Source organism: Guillardia theta (genome assembly GCF_000315625.1).
Source record: "Guillardia theta CCMP2712 unplaced genomic scaffold GUITHscaffold_79, whole genome shotgun sequence".
NCBI classification, from domain to species: domain Eukaryota; class Cryptophyceae; order Pyrenomonadales; family Geminigeraceae; genus Guillardia; species Guillardia theta.
Window position 1 is genome coordinate 317,382 of NW_005434595.1, and position 22,142 is coordinate 339,523.

Consider the following 22,142-nt stretch of genomic DNA (forward strand, 5'->3'; position numbering starts at 1 on the left):
ATACCACTCCCGCACCGGGTGACCCGACCGGGCCACTGCCATCGGCTCCCCGGGCCCGCTGAGCTAGTTTGTATACTCGGTGTTGCTATCACATGTTTGTGATCTATTTTCATGCTGGAGCTCATGAAGCATGAACAGGAGCGATCGCAGAGCAGACAGACAGCGCGAAGGGTTTAGAGGTGGCGACTGAAGCATCTCACCATGATCAGCCACAGATGTCTCCTTGGCTGCTTCCTGTTCTGTGTTGTGTGCTTGAGGACCACCCGTCAAGAGCAAATCCCTTCCCTTACTGCGAAAACGCTGCCACATGAAAGGAAGACGTCTGCTCTAGTTCACTTGATGAACAAGAAATCTTCGTTTGCGAGAACTAGGAATGACTGGAATATGAAAAATGGTGAAGACGTAAACAGGGAGATTGAGAGGTACTCCAAGATTGCTGCCTCGGGATTCAATGCGTATGAAGAAGATAGAAAACATGAAAAGCATAGGATAACGGATAGGCATAAGCTACAGGAGGTTGATGCTAAGAAAGCAGCTAGGTATGTCTGCACTTCATCTACAGTGTGCACTGTGATTTATTCTGTTTTACCCGCAGTTCATTGCTTTCGCAATACAGAAAGATTGCTTCTGCGGGTATCTCGGTGCAAGGTTCTCAGATACAAACTTCAAGACCTGGGAAGCTCACCTCCATTGAGGTCTTGTCGCCTACTGGTATTGACAACTTTCTTTTCTCTCATGTTGAATCTCCTGCAAGAGCCTTATAGCTGAGTGAGAGAAATATACAGGGCATTGGCGACCAGTGACAGTCAATCAGTTTGAACGTGGGCGAGTGTTGGTGCATTACAAGGGGTTTGATCATTCGTATGATGAATGGATCAATGCAATGTCTCCGAGAATTCGCTTGCAGGTCAATCACATTTCTCAAGAGCTGTGTAATATGATGCGATAATTCAAATGTTGTCAGTCTTTGGGAAGTGAACAAGCGCACAGCGATCTGAGGTATCTGAATGTGTTTCCTTTATCATCTGATAATTAACAAGCAATGTCAACGGAAGATCTGATCGCCATGGCCCTTCGCGAGAGCAAGGAAAGACTAGAGTGCGGGGTCGCATGGTTGAAACTCAGCTGGACCGCATGTCTCACGGTAAATACTTGAGCTTATTCGATGAGCCTCGATCATATTTTCTCATTAGTTGAAACGAAATCGACGATGAGAACGAATGAGACTAATCCAGCAGTTGATCCTGAGTTTGTCAAGATATACAAAGATCTAAGGCTGGCTGCACGGGACGCAAAATCTCATGGGCTAACAGACATCGAAAATCAGATTGAGCTGGAAGAAGCGAAGCTCATTAAGTTATCAGAGCTACCAGGAAAACTGCCAACTTCAGTGATGGCGCAGCTTACTAAAGCTGTCAATGTCTTGCAACAACGACTTCGGCATAGAGTGCAAGCATTGCGTGAAGGGAGCATTTCACGAACCAACCATCCTACTGCTCCAAAAATTACTCATCAGGTTGTGCTATCGAAAACGGATGCGAAAGCAAATGCTTTGAAACGAATGGTGATGAGGTTTTCGAAGGGAGCCATTGCTTTGGCTAGCAAGTCAAGATCAAAGATTCCAATGCACAAACAACTTGCATCGCGAATCGACAAAAGTGTATTGTCGCGCGAGAATGCTGTTGGATATACGCCCAAGATCTCAGAAGAATTTTCATCTTGTTTAATTCCTTCGATTCCTGCAACGATGTCGCCCTCCTTTGCGAATAGAAAAGTGCTAAGCTTTGCTCTGATGAGCAAATATGGTATATCTTCAATAATTCTGAGGAAAGAACTGAATGTTGGATTCAGTTCCGAGCGATTCTCCGAAGATGCACCTGAAGGTTACAGGAACTGCTCTTGATGGAACTGCAGGAGATGATTATGGAGAAATCATTCTGGGACTTGATCGAAGAGCCGATGGTGCTGCTTGGTACTATGACTCGCAAATCATCGTTTCTTCATCTCCATGGAGCATGGTAACCTCTAATGAGATTTTTAGTGGTTTGTCACAACGATCTTGTCAAGGTTGGATTTCTTGAGGACGAACCAGATATGCTGGTTTCTGACTGTCATGACCGTTTCTTGTCGGTTATCAACATGAAGCCATATACATACCAAACACAGCAACATGGAATGAAGGTAGAAACACAAATTCTTAGCTATACATTGATTGCCGGTTGCAGACTGTTGCATCGATAGTCTTGGATCATGGAGCGGACCCTCTGTTTGTTACACGTCACAAAACTTTCAACGTCGACGATGTACAACGTCCCGACAGTTCGTATTTCGTCTGGTCTCATCAAAATCAACCACTCGCGATCCTCCAGCAGTCCGGAAGTGACGACGGCTCAAAGTGGGTGATTCAGATATTGCAGGGATCACCGCTCGATTTCCGCGTCATCGGCCTCTTGGCTGCACAAATCGAAGCTGAAAAATTCTTTCTACATTCCACAAGTTTCTTCGAACTGGGGGTGATCATTTTTCATTTGCGCCACATAGTCGTTAGTAAGTCTTTTTCTTTTGGGAGCAGTCGGCGTTTGTGATTGCACTGAACGTCTTGTTGGTATGCTGTTGCATGCCGAGCCTCTTTCGGTGGTGTAAGGGCACTCAAAGTGCCTCAGCGGATAAGCAATCAGTGATGCATGGAAGTCTGATGGAAGCAAGTGAGCATCGAATGCAACATTTGTCGATCCCGGGGTTGCGCGGGGACTCTTTTCAAGAATACCAACAAGGTGAATCTTACAAGGATCATACGTTGACATGTAAATGTTGAACATACGTGGTATTTTAACACTGATGTTGCCAGACTCAAGCAAGGTCATTTCCGGCAATGTCCACGCAGACAGCAAAGCACTTTCAACGAGCTCACTGTTGCGGAATCATGCTGCAGGTTGAAGACTGTCATGTCGACTTACAAGTCGCATGATCTTGGTCCTGGAGAGAAGTGACACTTGGCAACTAGGTCCTGGGAAAGGCGATTGCAGTGTTGAGCCCGACGGCTACCTTCCTCCACCTTCCATGCCAATTCAGGACCCGAACCGAGATGTCGTCGAGCAGGTGAAGCAAGCGTTGCAAGGGACATGGAGGGAAAGCGAACGATCAAGTCAGCGAGGTTGGTCCGTGTCGAGCTTCCGCGATCAATCGCGAGGATACGCCGACTTCAGAGGTGACTTTGCAGACCATTAGGGCAAGTCCTTGTTGTGACAAATTGACAGAGGAAAGCGTTACAATCGGCGTGTTGGAAAATATGCCGTCCCGCTCTTCGTGGAGGGACGATGATAAGGTTGACCAAGGACCTTGCCGTGGATTCTAATAAGTCTTGACAGGAGATTGCTCAAAAGCCGAAAAACCTAAGGGAATGGGCGAAGAAGTATGATCCTATTCAGCGACCGGGAAGCTAGCCTGAGAGAATATGAGACAACGTATGTTGTCATCCTATGTTGATACGAGAAGTTTTCTTGCGGGTGGGAATGGGGGCTGGTGTACAGAATGTTTGGGAAGCTATCCTTTATCTTTGTAAGCAATAACGATACTCAGCATTTCTTGTTTGCTGTCCAGAGCTGTTGTCCACTCGTTTACAATATGCTCAACCTGCAAGGTTTTAGGCTGTGAGGCATCATCCTGTCGTACCTTCAAGCATGTCCCGTTGTTTGCCTCCTTGAGTTGCTCACACGCGCTCTTGAATGCCGTGATGCCACTTTCCCTGCTGCTCGTTACAAGGCTTCACATCAACGCAACAATACCGCGATCGGAGGGGGGAGATGCTCAGAAAGAATGCTCCCTGTCCGCTCCTCCAGTCAACCGCAACAGAGGACTGGTTGATGTCCGGGAGGAGAGAAAAGACGGTCTTAGCAAGAAACGGCATCGTCGCCTCCTCGTGCATAAGTTCTGAGCCAAGAATCACATCAAACGGCGTGTTCACTTGCTCGCTTTCGTCTTCCCACCGTAAGATTTGAGCAGTGACAAAGTCCTCTTGCCGGAGCGATGCATCTCGAGCGCGGCGTCGTCTTATGAGAGGCAAGTTTCTTCGTACATTCTCTCGGAAATGTTCAATCAATTCTTCCCTCCTTTCTGTCATGCAGACATGGCTTGCGAAGAAGCACGCTACCAAGGACGGGAGGCCGATACCTGCTCCAAGCTCGAGCACCCTCCTCCCTTTGATCGTCTCTGGGTTCGACAGCAGCAGGTTTGAAAGAGCTTCCGCGGACCCCCACACGTGAACACCTGAGAAGGAGATGTCTCCGCATCCACCTTGTCCTGTCCGTCCAAGTTCATGTCTTGATGCTCCTCGGGAGGCAGTGGACAACTGAAGCACAAGCAGCGATTCCTCACTATGCGGCAAGGGGAAGCTAAACTGAAGGTAACGCTCGGCCCATGGCAGGTAGCCTCCAGACGCGTCCTGTTGAGCCCTTAGCTGTTCTTCTACCACTGCGAACTCTTCTTCCTCAGGTGTCATCGAAGCGGAAGAGGAGGGCGGGAAGGGCAGGGAAGGCTGAGCAGGAGGAGCATATTCGGTGATTTGCGGGGGTGGGGGTGGGGGTTGAGTGCGCGTGTATGACATGAAACCATCATGAATGATCTTTGAAATTTCATTCTCCTCAACCCCTATGCATACTCCACTTCCTCCGATTCTTCGTGCCAGGATTCCACTTCTTCTTCCCGTGCAGCAAGGGTTTCGTCGTCGTCTGAAAGTTTTATCCCACCCTTCTCTTCACTATTACAGAGGTCAGAAATAATTTCCAAATGCTCATGGCAAACCTTTTACTTCCGGCTGCATAGCGAGCTTGAGCTTTAGCAACGGCAGCAGCAAGAGTGTCTTCTTTGAAAGAAGTGGCACTGTCATGATTAGACCCAGCAAGCTCGATTTTCTCTTCTGCACGCAACAAATGATTTAGACAGAACCTAATCATTGATAGTCATCGTATTACCAGTAGTTAGCCGTGAGCGGCCTGCATTAGCCGATGGCACCTTGCTGGTCGTAGATGGCGTCGGTATTGTTTGCGGCTTGGGTGCTTGCTTTGCTGCCATGGTTTGCTGGATTGGCTTTGGAGGGACAGCTGGCTGTTGGGCTTCCTTGAAGATGGGCAGGTTCTGGGGCAGAGTGCCCCGAATAGTGGCCGCATGCAACATAGCCTGTGTTTCCACGTTGCTTTCTTTGGAGTTGGCAAGATTCAAGGGCTTGAGATTCTTAGAGTCGATCGCGTGCACGTCAGCCTTCATAACCAGCAGCACCTGCACACATTCAAACTGTCCACGACGAGCCGCCCAATGAAGAGGAGTTCGTTGCATCTGATCTCGAGCCTGTCAAAAGTCGCATTAGCAAATCGCAAGTGCACCAGGCTTCACGCCCAGATTCTCAATCGTCCTCACCTCCTTATTCGCCCCTAATTCACACAGCTTGTAGACTACCTCCGCATGCCCTTTGTAGCAAGCCCAATGCATTGGGCTTCGACCACCTTTTCATGAGATTAGCTGAATCATCCATGGGCTGCAGTTCTACTCACTGTTGTTGGGCCATGGATTCTTGTCAGGATGGTTGAGGTCAGATCCCAGCTGAGCCAAGACAGCAACAGCATTTGCGTGGCCCTTTCTCGCTGCATGGTGCAAAGGTGTCCTCGCCAGGAAGTCTACTGCAGTCAGATCTGCTCCTAGCTCAACCAGCCTTGAGATTGCATTGATGTGCCCTTCTCTGGCTGCATAATGAAGAGGGGTCCTCTTCCACATGTCCTGGTTAGCACTAGAGTTACATGCATGTCATTGTGGCCTTCGCAAGAAGGATAAAAGCAGGCATAGCTAGAAGATTCACGCTCTTATGTTCACAAAATGGTGCTCACGAACTGACATCCACAAGAGAATGTCAAGCCTTTTACCTGATAGTTGACGGGCGCTCCAGACTGCACTAACAGGTTAATTCCAGCTGGGTCCAACCCTTCAACATTATTCTCTGTCGCCGCTTTGATCAGCTCTTCGCCGGCTTGCTCCTCGGTTATGGCTTCTCCGTCTACACCCAGGGCATTCCCTCCTCCACGGAGTCGCATCAGGATTTCGTTCCCTCTTACTGCCGTAATGCATGGGGCACATGTTCTCGCTCTTGCCCCATCCACGCATCCTCCCAGGGTAATGAGGAGCATGCATCCGCTCGAGAAGAGGAGGTATGTGAAGGGCATAGTTCTTGTCCCCCGCTGCACTCGAAACTCACCTTTTCCTCCCCACTCCTCCTTGCCCGCATGCCTCATCGCTCCCATGGCCGCCGCAGTCCTTTTAACAGGAGGGGGGGTGGGGTGTCCGAGGGACCTGGAGGGGGTGGGACAGTAGTCTACCGAAAACTTGGAGTACGGGTGAATATGAGCAAAGGGTAACGGGTGGGGGTCCTCCCAGACACCCCATCTCCAGGGCCCGCATGCATGTTCCCTCATCCCCGCGCAATCACCGGAATGAGGTCCGGGCGCAGTCCGGGCGCTGGTCCGGTCGCTGGTCCGGGCAGGCCCGGGTCAAGGCCCGGGTCAACGTGCTTGACGATGGCAGACCCGCCCCGGGACAGGATATGAGCCGGTGTTCACAAATAAAAACTTTTCTGACTAGGCCAGGGTGTCCTGAAACTAAAATGTGAATTTTAGAGATTGTAGCACTACTGGTAAGTAATTGGACTTGAATGTAGAGCTATGGGATCTAAGTAGGATTCGAAGTAGGTTCAATACTTTTCCTTTAGTTTTTTGTCAATTTTATTGTTTCACAATATTTCAAACCACAAACTTCCATGGCAGGGCCATTGCACCATACGTCATCACTGTACTGCATCACTCTACTTGTACTGAATGAAGTGATTACTGTACAATCAACATCTCTACTTCTGTCTAATGTATCAACCATCATTTCTACTTGTGCTCTACTGAAGTATACCTATCACTGCTGAAGTATAACTATCACCCTACTGCATCACTACTCTACTGGTACTCTACTGAAGTATACCTATCACTACTGAAGTATAACTATCACCCTACTGCATCACTACTCTACTGAGTGCATCACTCTACTTGTACTCTACTGAAGTATACCGTATACCTATCAGCATTCACTCCACTGCATCCGACTCTGAAGTATATCTCCTGTTTAGTGTACTCTAGGAGGTGATCACAGTACAGTCACCATCTCCTAGTCTTCGTCATTCTACTTGTCATTCAACGGTTCTCGTCTGATTCTGACTTGCCCATATCTTCCAGTCACTTTATTACACTCAGTGATATGGTTATCGTGATTGATTGGAAATTAACAAGTCATTGAATTTATACTCAGCTACGATTCAACTCACTCTCCTCTCTCTCTCAGTTTCTTCACTAACGTGTTCCACTTCAATTGCCCTTTCCGCCTGGATCTTCCTGCGTTTAACCACGCAAAGAATGAATCCTGGTACATCACGAATATCTCCCGACATTCAGTCAAGCGGATGTCCACAGGTCCCCCTCCTCTTTGCAAGTTTTCCAACCGTCTCTGCACTTCTTCCCGTGTGTCTTGGTCTTGATTGGCTAGGATCCTTCTTACATGCTGCTCGAAACATTTCACCAGGTATTTCACATCTGAAAGACGTTTCTTGCAGTTCTTCGTGTGCAACACTGACGGGTCAACAGAGCGTAACATGGGTATCTTCTTCGTTCCATTTCCGCAGAACCACAAGTTCCATGCCTGCATCATGCTCCCAAGTTCATCCGGCAGGAAAACATTGGTGGGAAAAGAATCACTTCTTCCTGTCTCTGACCCTGCTCCATTGATGTCGGAGATGTTTTCGTCAGATGATTGTTGTCCTGGTCGCCTCATGCCCCCAACACGCTCTACTGCAGCTTCAGCTTCAAGGTTCGTGACTTGGCTGGTCCTTGTAGAATTGTCTCGAAACTCTCCCTCGCGTAGCACCTCTCGAAGGCACTCTTTGATAAACTCCTTGTGCATTGATGTATTCCCGTGGACTACTTGCATGTTATTCTGACCTGCTGCAATCCTGTCTGCGTACTCTCTGAAATGAATCATATCGGCCTGTATTTTAGCCAAAGACGTCAAAACTTTCTCATTGTGAATATACTGGTGAACATGAGGAGGTATGCCCGTGCCTTCAATCCTCCCCCTTGCTTCTTGCGGCATACAGCACACCACTTTTGGCTTCAACATGGGCACCATCCCTTCATCTTGAAAAAGTGTTGATTGCCATAACGGGTGACTCGGCTCCAGGTTACGTTTCAGAAAATCCAAATGATATACCACCGATGCCAGCACATATTCTGCGACTCCCTTCATGCATGCTGGCAGAGTGGGAAACAATTGATCGATTGCCTTTGTCAGATTCTCATCCCTGTCGACAAAGTGCGGAGGCAAAATAGCAAATTCTGCCTGGTCTATCGGTAGCCCCGCAACTGTCCGCCCTGTCATACTTCGTGAGCCCATGAAAAGCCTGAAAGATATCTGATGAGCTTACCTACAAAACAATCCCCTGCTGCTTCATATCTTAGATAAGTCTGAAAGATAGGGCCATTGGCCCATCCTGCTCGCTCTGAAAGTGACGCACTTGAGGGACAGTGCGTGCTTCCAGATGCACAAAATGTCGCAGACCCCTTTCGTATCGAGTGACTGCCTATGTCTTCCGGTTGCAGACCTAGGGATAATAAATGGGTCGTCACTGCCCTTTGAACTGTATCCATCTGATCATGAATTTCTGCCTCATCAACATCCATGTCATCGGTTGCCTCGCCTCTGTTGTTGGGCGGCTTCATAATTTGCCCAAGGACTTGCATGAATCGTTTGTATTGTGATCGGCCTGGGAACAAGCATAGATCGTCTGGAACATAGCACAAGAAGTAGATTCCAAGGGCCAGAATAGGGCAAATCTCCGGGCTGATGGGGTTTGCATATATTCTCCTGGGATCTCGCGGTCTATCTCCACTCTGATCAGTCTTGCTATGTGCAAAATATATTTGAAGATGGTCTTCATTCCAACACATATGATTGAATTGTATGGATTCTGCATTCCCAGCACGACACATAAGATTCCAGCAAATGATCAAGAACGTGCGTGCAAAGATGTAAACCCTCTTCTTGCAAAATAACATGTTCTTGCTGAACAAGCGATACGTTGACATACTCATAGGCTCTTTCCCACTCGTTATTTTGAGTACTCCAGTCGAATCCGCAAGATTGCAATCACGCTTCAGTCCAATGTAATATTCCTGTACCTCGTTCTTGAACTGTGATGGGACGTCATGTTGAAAGTCTCTGAATAGGCTGTTCAATGCCGATCGATGGTTGCTGTACGTTGCAAAACCATTGTCGGTGGTACCTCTAATATGTGTAATCCACAGAAGAAAGTCATCCGCAGTCAAGCGGTCGAAGTGCAGAGGATAAACTCTCTCTGTACTGCCTGTGAAAAAAACAAAGGTCATTCATTACTTGCGAACAATGAAACCCTCCTAACCTGTCCACTCAACCGAATTTTCCAGAAGGACTTCTCTGATACGTTTTCTGGAAGGCAACGGTGGATCCCCTTCCATTTCCATTTGAATCTTTTCCTTGAATTCATCAGTCAAAACAGCTTGCATATTTTGGTACAGGAATTGCAAAAAACGAACAATGCTAGATGTATATGCAGCTCTTGAATTCTGTGAAACTCTGCTAGCTCGAATTGCTGACATATTTTGTCGTACAGCAGCCAGATCAAATGGATGCGCTACTCCATCAGACCTCCTGTTGTTTCTTCGACCACCGACTTGACCTCGTCGACCTTGATCGGCGATATTCTGCTCAATCACAACAGCTGGTTGAAGTTCTTGTCTTGCATCATTATTCTGCATATCATTGGGAGAATCAGATTCTTCAGGAGACATGCTGTTCATCACAAGGCTGTCCGTGCAGCCTACACAAGAGAGTTTGTGGAGGCCACAGTTTATGGCTCGGCTATTGCCTATAAGAATCCTCCCATCCTCCTGAAATAACCCCTCCTAAATTCAAGATTACTCTTACTCATGGGGGTAGGTACCCACAGTAACTCCATCCTCCGAATAGAACAACAATTTGCTCAAAATAGCAAACGTGTAATTGTTTGTCATATTCAAAAACAATTCACTGTATGATCAAATAAGAACCAATGATTTCATCACATGGCTCCAATTATCTGAATATACTTGTAAGATATACCAGTATGTAGGATTTGAGATATGGTCGATCTGAGGCAGACTCGGAAAATGGGTAGGATAAGATCCTTCGCTCGTCCTCCGAAACTACTATATGTTTTGTACAAACATTATTATAAAGTATCCATGGATGGAGGACATGCTGGTACCTCGATCAGTACGTTCAAACGCTACCATGGTACCTTTGTATAGATTCAATGCCGCTAAACTTGATCTTGGTATTTTTATATATCTTGATCGTTTGTACTGTATTCCTTTGGCTACTTGTATAAATTCTGGTAATGATCAACTTTTAATAAATAAAATTTAGAGCTGCAACAATAGGACCCCCCGTCGTGGTACCCCCCAGGCACACTCATCATACCCCCTACAATCCCAGAGTGGTCTGTAGACAAAAACTAATGTGCCCGAACCCCGACCACCCCACCCCCACGTTTTATATCGTTCACATTCGTACCTCCTGCAGGGATCGGCGACAGCAAATGATGCGCGTCATACTGCTGCTCGCCGCCATCGCGGCCACATGTGCCATCCCAACGTCGCCTGCCAGCAAAACTTCATCAGTGGACGATGAAATCCATCTCGCCTTCATTTCATGGAAGAATAAGGTCAGCAGATCCTGTCTAACTGCACTGTCATTCAATCTGGAGTTTGTCCTGTGGTCGCATTGCAATGATCGATTGAGATGACTTATTATTGATTCTGTTGAATTGATCACAATATAATTTTGGGGAGAAATTTTAGCGAGTGTGCTATATCTTAATTATTGCGACTTTGTTTTGGTGTAAGTTTTCCCTGACCCCACCTCCTTTGCAGTTTGAAAAAGTTTATGATGGTGCAGAGCATTTGGCACGATTCGCAGTCTTCAAAGCAAACATGGAGATCATTCGTGCGCACAATGCTCTGTACGAACTGGGCGAAGAGACTTTTTCGATGGCTGCAAACCAATTTGCGGATATGACGGCTGAAGAGTTCAAGCGTACTGTGCTTGGATACAAACCAGAGCTGAAAGGCAAACGACTTCTGCAAGGCTTGAATTCCGGCAAGAACTGCACACATAGGAGCAATAACTCAACAAGACCAAAAGCTATTGACTGGCGTACGAAGAGTGCTGTTACACCAGTGAAAAACCAAGGTCAATGTGGAAGCTGCTGGTCGTTTTCGACAACGGGAGCTGTTGAGGGTGCATGGGTTGTCGCTGGTCACCCGCTTATATCACTTTCGGAAGAGGAGCTCGTTCAATGTGACACCAGTAAGAAGTTTTCTTGTTGTGCTTACTGTCGTGATTCACACTAATTCATATATCAGAAAGTGATCAAGGGTGCAACGGCGGTCTTATGGATAACGCTTATGCATGGATCATTCAAAATGGTGGTATCGCGGCAGAGGACGTATATCCATACATCTCCGGAAATGGAACCACGGGCGTTTGTCATGTAGCCTTCCTCAGCAAGAAAGTTGCTTCGATCTCAGATTGGTGTGATCTGAAACCAGAAGACGAAAGCGACTTGGAGTTGGCTCTCGTGCAGCAGGTTTGTTCCCTTCATGTGTGCTGGTTCTACATCATTTAATGGTTCCCTCAACAGCCTGTTGCCGTTGCGATCGAGGCAGATCAGTCCTCTTTCCAGTTCTACAACGGTGGCGTTCTACCCGCAAAGAAATGTGGAACGAAGTTGGATCACGGAGTACTGGCGGTATGATCCTTGGTGATGTTGTGAATTTGCTGATCTTGGAATGTTTTGCAGGTCGGTTATGGATATGACAAGAAACACAAAATGCACTACTGGATTGTGAAGAACTCCTGGGGTGCTGAGTGGGGAGATGAGGGTTACATTCGTCTTGAAAAAATGCCTAAGAAGACCAAGCACAGTGCATGTGGTATTGCCAAGGCGGCATCGTATCCTACTGTGTAATGGAGTTGTTAGTGTTTGCTTCCATTACTGTGGTAAAAATCGAATATGTCTGATGCGAAAGCAAGTGATAGAATCGAGTAGTTAGGGACTCTTTATGAATGGGAGAGTTTATCAGACTAGAAACTTAGATTCTGCTCCGATTCAGAATCTACAACGATGCGCTTGATGCTAGTTTTGATTGAATACAATCACATTCGTTTTCGCTGAATCTGTTTCTCTGCAACTTTTGCCCTCGCACTGCTGATTATTTCAGCGGCTCGCAACTTCGCCGCTTCGATTCGAACTTTGTTTTGCATTCTGATACGTGCGGCTTGCATTTGAACGGCTTCAAAGAGAGAATTTGACTTCCGGTAAGCGTCATCCCAATTCACATCTTCTCTAGTAGTCCTTCCCGGACAAAAATACGTCACATGCTCTTTGAAATATTTCATTCCAAATTCACCCTGGCAATTCGGGCATTGGTACACACCCTTTGACACTTCTTCTGCTTCAATGACTCTTGTATCTACTTGAGCCGATCTAGGCAATTGTCCCTTGCAGATTTTCATATGTCGAGAGCAATGGTATCGTTTCGAGAAAGATCTTTGACAGTGGGGGCAAACTTTCTTACTTTTCGACTGAATTTGGTTCACCTTAGACTTTTTCCTCGAATCCAACAGTTCTCCAATCTCATATAGACATTTTTTTCTTCTTTCACATAATTCGCCATTTCGGAAAAGATTGATTTGTCCATGCAGCCAACCCCTCAGGCGAGAGTCTGAAATGGTCACCACCGAATTGGAAGGAACTGATCGTACCATTTTCTTAAGCTTATCACAATTTTTTATGAATTCAATCAAATCTCTGTGCTCATGTTGAGACGATTGGGCATCAGCGCTCTGAGGATGCTTTCCCAACAGACAGCTGAGGTAAGTGGGAAACCTCTGTGAGTTCATGTTTGCTGGCGCACAAGAATATATTGGGATATTACAAACTCTGCATCCTCTCGTCGCTACACTTGTCAATGAAACCAGAGGAAATCAAGTTGCAGTACTCTATCCATGTCTCATCTACTCATCTCAGCTCTCACTGGTTCTTCGCTCTTCCCCCTGCCCTTCGTTCCTTCCGAAGTTCCCGCTTTCACCGAAGGCAGCAAAGTAACAACTACCCTCAAGCGACGCTGCCTCACTGGAGTCTGCGCCCTAGCTCAGCAGTGACGGTGTTTGCCGGTAGCCCGGCCTCACCCGGGCCCCGGGGGGGGGGGGGAAGGGGAGTTGGCGGGCCGCTCAGAGTCAGTCACTGACTGTGAATGATAGAAGTTTGAGTAAAGAATAAGGATAGAAGTTTTGTTCCGTATCGGCATATCAATTTATGTATCATGATGGAGTAAAACTTGAAATACCAAACAAGAAAATGATTTGAACAGGTCAGAGAACTTTCAGCTCCTTGTTGTTGTTACTAAAGGGAAAGAGCAAAGATTTCTGCCTTTCGAGTCAGAATTGCTCATAATGCGTCCGTCTCGCACCATGTGAAGATCGAAACCTACTCTTTGCACCGTCTTACATGATCAGCGATCTTCGATTTGAGTGCATCAACGAAGAAATTGCAGACACGCCCATCTGTAATGGCCACTCCTGGTCCGTTGAACCAGTTGTCGATGCTATCCAGCTCTTGCACTGTAAAGAGGCTTGCCTCCTCAGCGGTCTGTTGGCTTTCCGATGCCAAACCTCCCACGTGCAGCCTGATATCTTTGTTGGTCAGCATCATGAAATGTTCTAGATCAGACTTTTTCCGAGCGGCAGCTTCCTCGCCCTGTAGCTCCAGGCGTCCGAGGGAAGGATAGACACTGACGTCCCACTCGGTTCTTGCGGGGCCAGGGCCAAGCTCATCTTCATCTCGCTGCCATCTTGCTGATGCGATTTCTCGAGAAAACTCATGCGCCCAACTCTTGTTGACCTCGACACAAAAAACGTAGCAGTCCTTGGAGCTTTGCTCGTCCTCCTCTGTCGATGGACTCAAGGCACATAGCAGTGAGACGGTGTCTTGCTGGGCTCCATCGGACGTCCTGTACCACTGGAGAAGGACGAGCCCAGCTTCAGGCACTTGCACCTGCATGAGCTCATCCTCTTCAATGGGAGCACAAGTATCGGCATATGGAGTAAAGGATTTGATCAGAAACTGGTGGATCTTAGATATGCGCAATCCAGTATGATCAGTATCGAAGAGATAAAATCTCTGCTCTTTCAATTGTGAGAGAAGAGAGTAAATCATGCCACGGAGCTGACGTTGTTCGAGCTGCTCATTCTCATAAGACCAATAACTTTGAGATCTCTTCCTCTCATCCAAACTCTCTTCAAGCTCTCTTACAAGGAAGTCAGGAGGGTCCTCTCCGCTGCCTTGAGAATCCTTCAGGAGCTTTTGCAGAGATTGCACCCTCGTAGAGAATTCACAAGCGAGTTTCAAAAGGCGGATCGATCGGTGCAGATTCATAGGCTGGTCTCTGGATTCGAACCGAGTCCCATTCAAGGTTGCAGCTTCCAACAGAATACTTCGAATGGAGTCGAAGTCGAAAGCGTCTCTCGAGGCATAACGCAAAGCAGCCTTCAAATCAGAGACGATGGCTTCATACAAGACTCTTTGTTTGTTTTCATCCTGCTTCTCCTTCTCGGCATCATCAGTCCTGCAGATTCCTCCCCACACGAGAGGAGCAGATTCTAGCGAAGACAGTTGTCGCTTTGCTCGGGCCCTCGCGAAGTGTAGCTTGCTGATTGTGCGATCGGAAACATAAGATAAGCCGGACATTAGCGTTTCAGCTTCGTTGCATAAGAGCACACTTGTTTCAAGGTTATTCTTGTCAAGATCAGGTACTTGAATCTCGAGATGAGCACGCAAGACTTTGACCTTTACGAGTTCGAATGCATCTGCGATGTATTTGTTTTTCATATCAGCCAAACCAAGAGAGGCGAAGTGTTCATGCATGATGGTTTCAGCCAAGCGAATGGAATGTAGAGCAGCTCGAATATGTCTCAGTTCCTTTTGAACATCAGCAAGACTCGCATACAATACAGCCAAACCGAGATCGGTACTTTCAAGTTTAGTTGCCTTGTTGATGATCTCCTCGAGAGTTGCCATGCTCAAGTCAAGCTTACCCTGATGCAAATCGTGCATGGCTTGATAGGTCATGATATCTCGGAGCACAAGCTGTTCGTTCAGCCTCGCCATCTCCTGTAGGACACGATTGCTCTCCTGCCGCAAGAACGTCCACCTCGATTGCCTAAGGAGAGCCTGACAGCGCATTGAACGGACTTTCAACCAAATCTTGGGATCGATGCTTTTCTTTATAGCAAGACCTTGGATCGGGCCCTTGTCTTCCAGAAGCTTGCATAACTCAGCTGTAATGTCAAGCACAGAGGAGTAAAAACCGCGTTTCATCATGAGGTTACACTTGATTAGGTCACACTCTGCAGTGAAGGATAGCGCTTGATTCAAACTTGCATTCATCAAGCCTCCTTCTCCAGTTTGGCTCTGTCTTAAAGCATCCTCGTCTCCCGAAAGAGGTCCGAAGTACTCCTTGCGCAAATCTTCTAGCAGCCCTTCGGATAAAGTACAGAGTTCCGACACATTCTCATCCTGTTGGGGCCAAAATGGTTTCACACCGCAGTAGGTAATGATGAGCTCAATCTTGACGAGCTCGAGAATGAACTTCACCCTGTCTGGATAAAGAGATTGCAGCTGCTCAGACAGTTTCAGCTCAGAGACCATCCGAATCTCTTTATCGTTCTGCGAGTAAGACTGAGGCTCGTCGACCTTGAAAGCTGATTTCAGAAACGAGGAGGACGAGTCTCCAACGCTGGAAGCTTGACTGACCGACAAGATGCTGGGCAGCCCCACCCCACGAAACGTATTGACGAGGAGATTTATCGCTTCCGGCATCGCTCCTATGTGCACACACGCACGGGCTTTCCACGCGCAAGCATTCGCATAGGACGCTGGATCTTTGATCCTCTCCTTTGCAAGCCACTGGTAGAAGGAGGCGAAAGGGAGCATCTGCAAATAGAACTTGTACTCGAAGAGGACCTGGCAGCAGAACGAGCTCGCATCCGCTAGAGTCGCCGCATCACACATGGAGGAATCGTTGGCGAAGGGGTCGGAGGCTGTCAGCTCTCTTGGAGTGTAATCGGCAAAGTCCCTGGCACGAGACGGATGAGGCTGTCCGCATGTGAACGTGAGGGCCACCAAGTGAGCGGCAAACAGGCTGTACTCGAGTTGGAGGTGGAGATCAAGACGGTAAGTGAGGCTAGAGAGCTTGAAGCATAGCACGGTTGCAAGCAAGATGTTGTTTAGTCCATACTTCTTGAGGAGGGAAGAGCGTTGGGCTTGAGCTGGAGGGTTTGTGAGCAAAGTGGTTGGGATAAGATCTCTCCACTGACGTCCAACATTCATGACAGTGAAGATTGAATCCAAGGCATCATTCCACGCAAGACCTGCTTCTCGATGTCTTCCGCAGAAGTATAAGATCTCACCATATTCCTGCAGAGCGAGAGGAAGCAACTCTCTTTCTCTCTTCTCGCGAAGGACCGATATGCATCGTCCATATTGAACTTCTATGGCTCCTGCCCTCGTCATCGCCTCCGCTTCCCTGTCTCCTTCTTCCTGCACTTGCGCTTTCTCGGAGGACATCGATGCTGCCTCTGTTGCCTGAGCACCTTCATTCTCAGTCGCAGTGTCATCATTCTGTGGATTATCTTTCATCAGAACCTCCTGAGAGCTTTGTTTGATGCTCCCACGTGATTTCTTCAATCTTTCTTCTCTCATGAAGTTCTTTAGAGCCATACGGCATCGTTCCAGCTCAATCGCATGTTTGCTCTTGTCTCGTCCGATGTCGCTTTGAATTTTCAACCAATCATCATAGGTCGCTCGGATCGTCACGTTCTTGCCCGGAAGCTTTTGAATATTCAAGAATCTCAAGCTCAAGATACGATGATTGAGCTTGTCAATTTCAGCTGCGATCTCATCCATTTCTTGCATCGCCTGACTTCTTTCCTTTGCCTTAGTTCGCAAGCCCTCTGCCAGTCGTCCTTTGGGACCAGTTTCCTTCCGCAAATAATTCATCCGATTCTCTTTCTCCGACAGTTGCCCTCGCAACTGGTTAGTTTCGTCATTGGCTTGCAAGACTTGTTTACAAGCAGCGAGCATGAGCTTGACTAGCTTGTCCATCAGGTTGTCCATGTTGCTGACATGCGGGTGAAGTTCAAAGATTATGTTGATCGTGGCGACCCATCTCTCAGACGTCATCAAAGTTTCCAGGCAAACGATCAGCAACCGAGAGACAGCACTGACATCAAAGACGTCTCCTCCTGTCAGTATTCCTCCATAGACGCGATAAATCACTCCATCCGAGAACTTATACGAACGAAGGTTATAAGGGGGATTGAATGCCTGTCGCTCTGTCAGAGTCAAGTCCGCAGACGCAACTCCACGGCATAAGTCGTCCTGCTCCTTGATCATCTTCACAATGGCCTCAGCAATATCTCGAAGCAAGTGCGAGATGTACACCCTTGTCTCTTCATCGGAGAAGAACTCCTTGACCACATTCAGAGCTTGCATACAACAGTTAAGCATCAATGTCCATGCCCTCCCTCTGCTCGCCAAGTTTACAGCTTGAGTGAAGCTCTTCAATGCCGCATATGGTCCTCGAAGTCTCCGTGGTAGTTTTGGCTTCTTGATGTAAGCAGGATCTGAAGGATCTAATGCCTGAATCTTGGTCTTGCCTTCTCCTTCTCTGTCTTCCTGACCTTCAGCTTCGGCTTCGTCCTCCCCACCATCCTCCCCACCACCTTCAAGCCCCGCCCTCATACATTCGTCGTACAAGATTTGACCATGCTCGAACCGCAAAGCGGCGAGCCATGGCACATGACCTTTCAGCAAACGCCGAACTTCTCGATGCTCCCGACAGAATCTGATTCGAGCGAGAAGGAGCTTGGCAATCCTATCGGCAGCTGCTTCTTTTCTCACTGTCAGTCTATTCTCAGCGTTTTCCCTTCGCCTTTCTTCTCGCTCATTCCGAGAGATTTTCTTTTGTTCCCACTCCTCTACTTCTGCATCTGAAGGAGTGAGAAACTGCAACTCTAGATCTTTCTTCCGAAGATTGTCCGCTTTTTCCTCTTCCTTATCTGCTTCTTCTTCCTGGATTTCTTCTGGCGTAGGTTCAAGAGAAGGGAGAGGCGTCTTCTCGGGAGCAACCGGTGAGCTGTTCACCAGCCTTCCTCTCTGCTCTGTCGCCCGCGTGAAGGCTTCCTGGATCCACTCCTTCAGTTGGTCCTGCTTCTTCTCTGATATCGCCTGACGCACGGCTCGATAAGTGAACTCAAGGAAACGAGCTTCGTCCTCAGAGATGGCATCCTTGGCAGCCTCCGGGCTTCCGACAAGAAGCGGGTAGATGCTCACTTCAGAGCTTGTCACTTTCTCCTTCACTTCCGCCAGCTTCTCACGCACGGGTTCCAGGACCAGCAGGTACTCCCACAAGGCTTGATCCTCTCGCGAGAACTTGAAACCCGTCACGCCCCTCAGCCACAGCTGCTGGGAAACCTCAGACAGGACAACCTCTTTCATCAGCTCAGGTTCCTGCAAGTCAGAGACGAACTCAAGCAAGCTGTATGTCAAGCAAGACATCACTCTTCGAACCGAAGTGCTGACAACATTCAGTTCAGTCTCGTTCTCCAAACTCTCTGCGTGAGTTTGTTGCAAGCGACTTGCCATCATTCGAATCGCAGTCCAGGCAAGCAGCAGAGTCTGTCCGATGGAGTCGTGCTTGGTCTTCTTCTTCAGCGATGGTATGACCGCATGATACAGTTGCATGACTGCACGACACGCCAGAGTGTCGTCTCTGATGCTCATGCACACATAAATTGCCATCATAATCTTTTTGCAGGCCCGCAAACGTAATCGATCAACGTCCACACTTGGCGCCTGTTCATCTTGGGAGGGATCAATCGTAGCCTTGCTTAGACCGTAATGAGCAAGGTTACAGAGAACCATTGCAAACGTGCGGAGAAGTGGGGGAGGAGCTCGATCGAGGGCCTCGAACACCAGTGTGTCTTGAGAAAGAGCCGTCTGCTCCCAGCTTCTGACCATCGGTCCTTCATGCACGAACACGTTGTAGAGTTTGCGGCTCGAGGAGAGAGAGATCTGAGTCAAGCCCATCTCCCAGGCAGATAGAGAAATATGGCTCCAGATTTGGAGGATTGGAAGCGGAAGCAGGGCAGCAACGGGTAAGCTCGTCTCCCCTATCCCTTCGATCACTTTTCCTCCCTCGTCGAACGCAGCCACCGCAAACACGTACGTCTCATTGGGCTGCAACCCCTTCACACTGAACGTCTCTCCTGCAGCTTTCGGGATCCCACTCCCGTGACACTCGACATTGTTGAGAGAGACCGCGACGCCGCTGCCTTCCTCCTTGCAGTACAGAGCGAACGAGGCAACAGTCCTCCCGTCGCCCTTCAACTGCATCCATGAGTCTGCAGTGAAGATCATTTGAGTCGCACTGCGCATGAGCAGCCTAGGAGAAGGAGGGATTCGATGCCGTTGAGACGATGGCTCCATTCGTATTTGCTTCTCCAACAATTCTTCTTCCAGGCTTGCTTTCTCCAGATATTCGATTGCCTGGAGCAGCAGCTGTTCTCGCTCAGCAGACTTTCTGGGAAGACGAGCCATCTCTATGAGGAGAATGGCCTTCTCGTAGGAGTTCTTGTTGCAGGCAGCAAGAATCTCTCGCTCCCGAGAGGGAGGAGGGACCAACGGACGATACTTGTCTGACCTGGCTTGACGGATCTCCTCGTTCATCTGCTTCCTTGACTTGGTGCCCAAAATGTTCTGATCCTTGGTTCGTTGCAGCCTCGAATGAGCATGTGAAGCTTCTCTTGCCGCATAAACTTTCCTGTAGTCATCGACCGCTCCCAAGAGGATGTTTCGGTACAGGGCGTGCAGCAAATCAACTTGCAGGTAAGCCAAGGCTTGTTCTAGCGCAGTCAGCGTCTTGTGATCGCTTCCTTGGAAGTCTGTACTGATGCGGATGGATGGAAGGGCATGCAGATCTTCCCAACGTGTTCCCGAGGGCTGGTTGATGAGCAGCAAATCGGTTCGAGTCCGGTACAGCATCTCGATCCCATCCTGCAGCGTCTTAACTGCATCCTCCCGTCGGTCCCGCTTTTCGAAGAGGTTTGAAAGCCGCAGGCACAAACTTGCAACAAGGAAGGCGTCGTCAAAACGAACCCATCTTAACGTTTTGCCAATGGCTCGTAGAATGTCGGTAGCAATCTGCCGCAACGATGGTCCTACCACAGCTCGAGCAACACTGGTTGTGCTCTTCTCCCCATCTGCTCCCTCATGCACCTTGTCAGTCTCTGTGGAATCGCCTCCTTCCTGTTCCTCCTGCTGGTCGCCGACCTCTTTGTCTCCTTCCTCTGCCCCATCCTCTGCTTTATTCTCTCCTTCCCCCTTATTGATCGTTTGAGTTTGTCCGGGACTTGTTCTCTCGGGTGGCTGAGGGATGGGAGGAGGTTCTTCTATGCTTTCAGGATCAGTCGAGTCAGCAAGCTGCAGCAGAGAGTTGACGTGATTCCAGGCAAGCAGAGCAGCATCAGCAAAGAGATCAGCACCATCAGAGCTGTTGGAGCTCAACTCACTTGATTCGATCGTTAGCTCGATGAGAACACCAGTCACCGTCGAAAGACCGTTCAACTTCTTCCAAACTTTCTCATGTTGCTGGGTGTTTGGTGGGAGAATAATCTGATCGTTGCTTTCAGATGGCTTCGGATGTTCCAGGGAGGAGAGAGCACGAAGAAGTTTGATTTGAGCCACTTGTATGCTGGAACAACTCTCATGCCTTATCCTATTTTCACATACTTCCAGAAATGATTCGAAAATTTCCATCAGCTCAAAATTATAGGCAAATTTTGTAAGTTCAAGGGTCAATTCTATCGGTACTTCCTGAGAAACTTTATGATACTGTTCCTCAGTGATTGCATCTTCATTTTCTGCAGTTTCATCCTTAACGGGATGCTTTCCGAAGCTGGTAAAAGTGTCCACAAAAGGTTTCATGCGCTTGTACAGTGCATTGAGAATCGAAACCTTGGTAGCTTCCTCCTCTGTTGGAGGTAAATGCCGAAGCGTTCTTCTCTCTGTACTCCTCAAAATCTGTATCACTGCTGCGATCGTCTCAGACAAAGAGTCTGACAGGACAGCCAGAAGGTCATTCACAACGCTCTCACCATCTGCTGCTTTGCATCGATAAACGCAAGTCATCATCTCAGCCTCAGCTGAATTGATCATTCTGCGAATGCTTGCTGGCGGTGGAACCGGGTCGATTTCTTCGATCTGCTGTAGTTTCTTGACTTCAGCCAAGCCTCTCTCAGCGAAATGAAGCGCTTCTTCTTTCATCTTCACTTCTTCATACGCAAAGCATACTGCAGCATAAAGCCGAACCCGCCAGTTCAAATACTTGGCTTGATTCAAGGGCACTTGGGCTTCCATCGACAACGATGCAAACAAGAGATACTCGATCGCAACAGAGCAGTACCCACATGTCAGTAACGGTCTGCAAAGCGTGAAGATGGTGATGGTCGAATTGTACACAAGCCAATATGCTTCCTTCCACCTTGAAACCTGCTTGCTGAGACTCCTTGCCTCGTCCAGCAAGTGCAGGATGGTTCCTACACTATCTAACTTGCGTAGCTGAGGATCTGATTCCATCAGCAAAGAGAAGCTGCATGAGATTATCCCTAACTTTGAGCGAACAGTCAGCGAAATTTCCTCAGAGTAATTCATTTCAGGGCGAATTCCATGTCTTGATTCAGACATGTTGAGATACTTGTGGTAGCAAGAAGTGCTCGCCAATCGGTGTTCCTGCACTTTGGAGAACTCGTCTCCAAACTTCACGAGGCGGGGATAGTAAACTTCAGCAGGAAGACGTGGAGGCCTGTATGCCTCCATGACGCTGACGGCCTTGAGATACAAGACGCTGTGAGAATGTTCGCGAGCA

At 48.1% G+C, this 22,142-nt stretch overlaps 7 protein-coding genes across 8 annotated transcripts; 2 read left to right on the forward strand and 5 right to left on the reverse strand.

Moving 5' to 3' along the window:
- Positions 1-126: 126 nt before the first annotated feature.
- On the forward strand, positions 127-3,588 carry GUITHDRAFT_165076 (hypothetical protein). 2 transcript variants are annotated; one of them, XM_005825964.1, is made up of 12 exons: positions 127-539; positions 596-711; positions 786-907; positions 965-999; positions 1,056-1,144; positions 1,194-1,883; positions 1,915-2,018; positions 2,068-2,181; positions 2,226-2,547; positions 3,005-3,208; positions 3,258-3,325; positions 3,369-3,588. In XM_005825964.1, the coding sequence occupies exons 1-12, from the start codon at positions 202-204 to the stop codon at positions 3,441-3,443; spliced, it is 2,277 nt and encodes a 758-aa protein (XP_005826021.1). In that variant the 5' UTR covers positions 127-201; the 3' UTR covers positions 3,444-3,588. The 2 variants fall into 2 exon arrangements, with proteins under 2 accessions (XP_005826021.1, XP_005826022.1); XM_005825965.1 differs by lacking the exons at positions 127-539; positions 596-711; positions 786-907; ... (4 more) ...; positions 2,068-2,181; positions 2,226-2,547 and adding exons at positions 2,601-2,774; positions 2,849-2,932.
- Positions 3,589-3,612: 24 nt separating this feature from the next.
- Positions 3,613-4,297, reverse strand: GUITHDRAFT_154554 (hypothetical protein; the record flags this gene model as incomplete). Its single annotated transcript, XM_005825966.1, has 4 exons — positions 3,613-3,633; positions 3,673-3,745; positions 3,786-3,930; positions 3,987-4,297. Coding segments are annotated over 2 exons (351 nt in total), but the record flags the coding sequence as incomplete, so codon positions are not given.
- A 1,271-nt stretch (positions 4,298-5,568) lies between these two features.
- On the reverse strand, positions 5,569-5,760 carry GUITHDRAFT_41665 (hypothetical protein; the record flags this gene model as incomplete). Its single annotated transcript, XM_005825967.1, has 1 exon — positions 5,569-5,760. A coding segment is annotated over one exon (192 nt), but the record flags the coding sequence as incomplete, so codon positions are not given.
- A 1,550-nt stretch (positions 5,761-7,310) lies between these two features.
- GUITHDRAFT_154555 (hypothetical protein) lies at positions 7,311-8,138 on the reverse strand. The gene has a single exon (XM_005825968.1). It carries the CDS (start codon positions 8,059-8,061, stop codon positions 7,348-7,350), a length of 714 nt encoding a protein of 237 aa, XP_005826025.1. The 5' UTR covers positions 8,062-8,138; the 3' UTR covers positions 7,311-7,347.
- Positions 8,139-8,612: 474 nt separating this feature from the next.
- Positions 8,613-9,026, reverse strand: GUITHDRAFT_46773 (hypothetical protein; the record flags this gene model as incomplete). Its single annotated transcript, XM_005825969.1, has 2 exons — positions 8,613-8,726; positions 8,814-9,026. Coding segments are annotated over 2 exons (327 nt in total), but the record flags the coding sequence as incomplete, so codon positions are not given.
- Positions 9,027-10,675: 1,649 nt separating this feature from the next.
- Positions 10,676-12,330, forward strand: GUITHDRAFT_154556 (hypothetical protein). Its single transcript, XM_005825970.1, has 5 exons — positions 10,676-10,819; positions 11,028-11,463; positions 11,520-11,743; positions 11,798-11,905; positions 11,957-12,330. Exons 1-5 carry the CDS (start codon positions 10,697-10,699, stop codon positions 12,122-12,124), a joined length of 1,059 nt encoding a protein of 352 aa, XP_005826027.1. The 5' UTR covers positions 10,676-10,696; the 3' UTR covers positions 12,125-12,330.
- Positions 12,331-13,458: 1,128 nt separating this feature from the next.
- GUITHDRAFT_165079 (hypothetical protein) lies at positions 13,459-22,093 on the reverse strand (the record flags this gene model as incomplete). Its single annotated transcript, XM_005825971.1, has 1 exon — positions 13,459-22,093. One exon carries the CDS (start codon positions 22,091-22,093, stop codon positions 13,646-13,648), a length of 8,448 nt encoding a protein of 2,815 aa, XP_005826028.1. The 3' UTR covers positions 13,459-13,645.
- Positions 22,094-22,142: the final 49 nt, after the last annotated feature.